The sequence below is a fragment of the Polistes canadensis genome, unplaced genomic scaffold, assembly GCF_001313835.1.
Source record: "Polistes canadensis isolate GaletaPanama2010 unplaced genomic scaffold, ASM131383v1 scaffold_423, whole genome shotgun sequence".
NCBI lineage: Eukaryota > Metazoa > Arthropoda > Insecta > Hymenoptera > Vespidae > Polistes > Polistes canadensis.
In genome coordinates, this window is record NW_014569970.1 from 20,452 (window position 1) to 26,791 (window position 6,340).

Here is a 6,340-nt window from a genome sequence, read left to right on the forward strand (position 1 = left end):
TTTTTTTTTTTTTTTTTTTTTTAAACGTGTCTATCTCGATTACATGGAAATAATGCAAATGTATTAGTAGTAGTGAAAGCTCTTCCTGTAATACCGTCATGTATAACTGGGATTTACTGGTAGCCCAATACTCTATGTAACTCGGTATAGAGCTTAAGGATATTATCGATTTTCTTGATACACAATAAAGCTTCCTCATTCTCACTTGCGACGTCTATCGAAACTTCTTCTTCTTCTTCTTCTTCTTCTTCTTCCTTCTGTATTCTCTTCGAGAAGGAAAAGGTCATGGTGTTCGATAAGAGCAACCTCAGTGATTGACGCTGCTTTATCTTTCGGTACAAGCGATACTTCATTCTCATTTTTATGCATAGAGACATTAATCAGGTAAGAGTGAAACCTCAGAGAAAGAGAGAGAGAGAGAGGGGGGGGGATGGAATACATCATCCCTGTGATTTATTAAAAAATCAAAAATAATAATAATAAAATTGCATTGAAAGTGATGCATTTTTATTTTCATTCAAAATTGCGATATTACGAAAATATTGATTTACAATTGAAATCGATATTATTCGTTAATCCTTGGAAAAATTTTTTTTTTCGTCAATTTTGCTTACGAAAAATAAAGAAAAGAAAAAAAATATAAAACAGAAAAAAGGGTAAATGTTATTTCCGAGATAAGAATTAACGAACGTTTAATCAGATTATACGATTCCGGTATGCATAATAATTGTATTTGAAATTAAATCAAAACACACACATACACACATACACAAATATACGTATAAAATAATATCAATGTTATTATGTTTAAAAGTTTTTTCTATTAATTACATTTAACCCTTCTTTGCATGATTTTTTCTTTTTTTTTTTTTAAATAAATAAATCAGGGTGATGTAATTAATGCTCTAGATTAAAGGAAAAATATTTCCAAAAAATCCTAGTGCTATTTTTTGACAAGTGCGTTTTGTTGTACGCAATAGTCGCTTAAAATGTTGCCAGCAACAACAAATATACAGTACAAGGGTTTTGAGTACCTTTTTTTGTTGACTAAATATTATGATTGAAATTTCCAACATCATGCAAAGAAGGGTTAATGAAAAAAATGTTATAAAACAGGTAATTTTCTGTTTCGTATTCGTCTTATTACGAAGTATCCTCTTTAAAACGTTTCACTGTAGTTTGGTTTTTTAAGAAAAAAGAAAAAAAAAAACTAAAGAAAGAAAAGAAAAACCACGATGAAGAGCTTAAAGCTGCGTTTCTGATAAATAGTAAGGGTTATAAAATAAAAAAGAAAAAAATTTAAAGATCTCACCTTGATTCGCACCATCATGTTGAGATGACCTTGACTGTATTGCTCGATGACGTCTCGCACATCGTAAGGCTTTCGTGCTTGTTGAAATTTTCGTCGTGCCACGAAATACTTGATCTTTCTGATCGCCCTTATGGCATTTCTGTGCGCCTCGGTGAGCCTGAAATTCAATCAATCGAAAGATGGGAAGGATCGATTTCGATTTAGATCAATTCGTAACGATTCGTGCATGCTACTACCATGATAGAAGAGATGATTTATTGCGTACGTGTGTTTGTGTATGCGTGTGTGTGTTTGTATGCCACGAAAACGCGTTTTCCTTTCTAAAAAGATGTGCCTCGAATCGATAAGAGCAAAAAGAGAAAAAAAAAACACGTTAAAAATAAACAAAAAGAATTTTGTTGAACGTACCTCACCACCATCAACACCACCACCACCACCATTACCACTACCTCCCTCTCCTCTAACATGATAAATCACTTCACTCGCGAATTCTTCTCGAATTGAATGAAAAAACTTCGACTTACATTGCAACGTGATAAATGTTCTAAAAGAAAATCGAGATAATCCTGACAAAATGTTGGAAGTAAGAATAAATATGTTTTTCTCATTTCAAATGGAACAACTCTCTCTCTTTCTTTCTAAAGTGTTGAAACGTGTGCGTAAATATTCGAGAAGGTTCAAGAAATGTCGGGACGGGTAGATCAATGTTTTATCTATGAATTAGATTAGTTTTTGTCTCCCCTTGTAATTTTCGTAAATGGTAAAATTCAATGATTACTAAAAATGTTTGAAATATTTGTATACACGTGTATTTGTTTTATACGCATGCAGTCTAATTCGAAATAAATTAATAAATTATTCTTACACGTTCTTTTTTGGTTTATTTAATTTAATAATTTTTTCTTTTGTTTTTAATAATAAAAAATTTATTAGAATGGTTCAGTCTAATTCGAAATAAATTAATAAATTATTCTTATAGGTTTTTTTTTTGGTTTATTTAATTTAATAATTTTTCTTTTATTTTTAATAATAATAATTTATTAGAATGAACAATATTTTTCTTTAGAAAAATGATGTTTCTCTTTTGTTTTAGAATATTATATTAATGATTTATGAAAAAGAAAAATATTCGAAAATATTATTGTAAGTTAAATGCGTGAACACATTTTTACATAAACTTAAACGCGATTGCGTAAGTGTTGAATTATTTACTTTATTCTGTAAACTAGAACGACAGAGACATACTTTCACTTGAACCCTTTTCTAAAGGTGTTGGTATTTATTCATCGAAGAATATTCTCGAGAAGAGTGGCTTTTCTTCGGGTGTTTATATTTCGAGAACGCTTAGACGTTCTACCCTTTAAAGTAAAAGTAGAGAAAATAAGAATAAGGGTACAATAAAAAGAAGATAAACAAAAAAAAGAGAAAGAGAGAGATGAGTATTAAAAAGAAAAAGGAAAGAAGAAAAGTAACACACGATAAACTCAGTTTTAAATGAAATATTCAATCAAGGAAGTTTTATAAACTCGAGATGACGTTTGAAAATGATTTTGATAACACCTTTTAAATGTGAAAATGAAAAAAGAAAGAAAGAAAGTAAGAATAATTTCGTAGTTTAAATAAAATATTGAATAAACGCGAAGTAAAAGTTTTATCCCAGCAGAAGTGTAGACATTTGAAGAGAATTTTCATGTCACATTTTAAGTTTTATGTTAAAAAAATATGAAAGAGAGATAAATAAAGTAACAATAATATTGTTTTTAGTTTAAATTTTATCTTAGATAGAATAAAAATTCGAAGAATGATTCTACGATCACGTTTGAATATCATTCTTCTTGATGAACCAAAAAAAAAAACAAGAAAGAATAAATGTACGAAATAAAATAAAAATAAGAAAAAGAGAGATAGAAAGAGTAAATCCAAAGTTAATTCAGATAATCTAATTGTACTTATTGTTAAATTCAAAAACGTAAGTGGGTTCACGTTCACATTTAAACTTCCATTTAGTTTAGACTGGTATTGAAAAAAAAGGTAGAGAAAAAGTTTAATCGATCCAACAGTAACCACCACCACCACCACCACCACCACCACTACTATCATCATCATAAGCAGCAGTTGCAGCAGAGTAACAGTAACAGTAAAAGTAGTAGCACTAGTAGTAAAAAAGTAAACTCAGATATACATTCACATTATTTTGTCGTCAGTATCTCGGTGAAATATTTAAACGAGTAAGAATTTATCTTCGTGTCGCGTGTTCATCATAAAGACGTAAAACGTGTTCGTTGAGAGTTGGTTAGCAAAGAAAAAGAAAAAGAAAAAGAAAAAGAAAAGAAAATAAAGAAAGAAAGAGAGAAAAGATATAAAAGAAGAAGAGGATGAGGATGAAGAATAGTAGTGGTCCAGCTAGCTGATGCTGTTGAAACTACTCTGTTATACTACAGCTATTGCAATTTCTGTTGGTGTTTTTGTTTCTATTGGTGTTGCATGAATCTCTGTATAACACACGACGAGCTTTACACTTTCTATACATTGAAGAGAATGTAGGCCGGTTACTGTAAAGTAATGGAGCGGTGAAAAAAAGCACTTATGCGTTTGGTACGAATGACTAGAAATAAGAGAAAGAGATAGAAAGTAGAGAAAGAAAGAATGTAAGAGAAAGAGAGAAGAGAAGAGAAGTGGGTAGCTTTTGTACGAACTAGCACGAGGTAAAGTTTTCTCACTTTTCTTTTATCGTTGTATTGATAACTGTAAATATGTGTTTGTGTATATGTGTGTGTGCATATATACAAATGCAAATATATATAAGTACGTTTCTCTCTCTTACTACATTAGTCTGCTCTCTTTTAACGTTTGTATTTTATTATATATATATATATATGATTCTAAAAACGTGGATTGAAGAATAAATAAAACGTTAAATGTCATAGCCAAATTTAAAACTCGATGGTAAGTAATCGATTAATCGTATCGTCGACCCAGGAACTACCAGACGTTTCTATCTAACCGATCTGATCTCACCGTTCTTGAAAATAAAATCTAGGTAGCCGAAAAGGAATGACAACTTTAGTGAAATAAAAAAAGAAAGAGTTAAACAGTGAGAGAGAAAGAGAAAGAGATAAGGAGGAGGGTAGGGGGAGGGTAGGGGGAAGAAGGGGATGCTAGCCAGCAATGTGACATATTATTCACGAGTAGCCACATATTTTCAGCTTGGATATTCTTGACTATCAAGGACGATAGCCGACGAATACAGGACGGTCCTCGTTTATAATCGTTGATCGATTAAGTTCAAAGCTTCATTATCGGACTAACCCCTATCGTTTTATTTTTTTACTAATTATTTGGAGATTCAGGAAGTTAAGCATCTCTCTCTCCCTTTATCTCTTTTTTCTGGCATTTAATCCGATTTATTCTTTAATCTGTTTTTAAATTTGGTTTAGAAAACAAATTGGTTCATTTTATTCGAATTCTAGGCCAATTATTATAATTCTAATAAATAAATCAAGTTACGTAATATAACTTATTTTGGTTTTTCTTTTTTTTTTTGTAATTCTTAAAATTAGATAAATAAAATATGATTTAAAAAAAAATAGTAGTAGAGAGAGAGAGAGAGAGAAGGGGTTGTGTCGTTAATTTAATTTAATGATTTTTATTTCAATGAAAAAATTATATTTCAATTATAGAGGATAATATTTCTAGAAATATTACGAACGAAAAAAATCTGTTCAAAGCGAATAACTTGGCCTAATTAAGAAATTAATGAACGTATTTGGCAGAAAAAAAATAATAAAAAAAAAAAATTATAACCATCCTTCGTATGTGTGTTCAAGTTTATATGAGATTTGTATTGTTTTTTTTATTTTTAGTAGTTTTTATAAATAAATAAAAAAATTGTAAAAATTGTTGAAATACTTACGTTGTGACCCTTTGTGGTTCCTCGATGTCAATGTCAATTTCATCGCTGGTAGCTTCAGTCACCGAACTTGTCTGGGAAGTAAAAAGGCTCCCCCTGCCAATCGGAAACACGCTACTCACACTAACAAACTCGAAACTAGTTCTCTTAGATATTCGAAGTCATTCTAGAGAAAGTGTTCTTTCCATAGCTGACACATCTGTCATGACAAGTTTCTCGAATCATTCATGTGAATATATTAACTATATATATATTCGATATCAAGATTTTACTATTGGTTTTCTCCTTTAACACCATAGAAATGGAGAATTTTTCTTTAAGATATCAAATTTTAGAAATTCATTCAAACGAATAAGCAAGCAAAAGTAACACTTTATCTAGAAAAATATTTATTATAGAATAAAATATATAAAATATATTGTAAATGACATTTTACGCGTTACGTGACGTGACACGTGCAAATAAAATGTATTTAACATTTAATGAAATGTTTTATATATATATATTGAGACGAGAGAGATTCTCCCCTCCTATTCCCCCCTACGAATAAAATTCAATAAAAAGTTTCTCGAATAGGGAAACGAATTTACGAAAGGTGGTAGTCGTCGATTTAACTCATCGAATGTATTCGAATTGGCTGATACGCGTTAACCAATTACAGGTAACAGATACAATCGGTTATATCCAATAACTCTTTTTATTTTGTGATTTAATAAAAAAAAAAGGGAAGGAAATAAAAATATCGAGTATTTTTATTTTAATAAAAAGGACACCAATAAAGCGTCGAGAACAATCATTGTGTAATAATTTATTCAGTATTTTCTCTCGTCCAAAATTATAATTTTTTGATGATGTAGGTTCATAGGGAACTTGGACATGAAAAGAAGTAGAACTTAATTTAAAATAAAGGGACGAAACGTCCAACTTAATTAAATTAAGTTCTACTTCTTTTCATGTCCAAGTTCCCTATGAACCTACATCATCAAAAAATTGTGTAATAATTTTAGTGATTAAAAAATGATAAAAATATGGATAAGGATTGTGGAAAAATAAATTCGTGTGTATATATTAAAGTTTTATAAATTAATATCCATTATAATATTTTGTGTTCCTTCCTT

General features: G+C 29.9%; 1 protein-coding gene across 1 annotated transcript in view; it reads right to left on the reverse strand.

The window, feature by feature from the left end:
• Positions 1-5,428, reverse strand: part of LOC106792400 (potassium voltage-gated channel subfamily KQT member 1-like) — a 9,781-nt gene extending 4,353 nt beyond the window's left edge. The window contains exons 1-3 of the mRNA XM_014758807.1: positions 5,418-5,428; positions 5,226-5,345; positions 1,313-1,469 (exon numbers count right to left, since the gene is read on the reverse strand). Coding sequence (XP_014614293.1) covers positions 1,313-1,469; positions 5,226-5,345; positions 5,418-5,428 — 288 coding nt within the window. The remainder of the gene's footprint in view (positions 1-1,312; positions 1,470-5,225; positions 5,346-5,417) is intronic.
• Between the last annotated feature and the right edge of the window lie 912 nt (positions 5,429-6,340).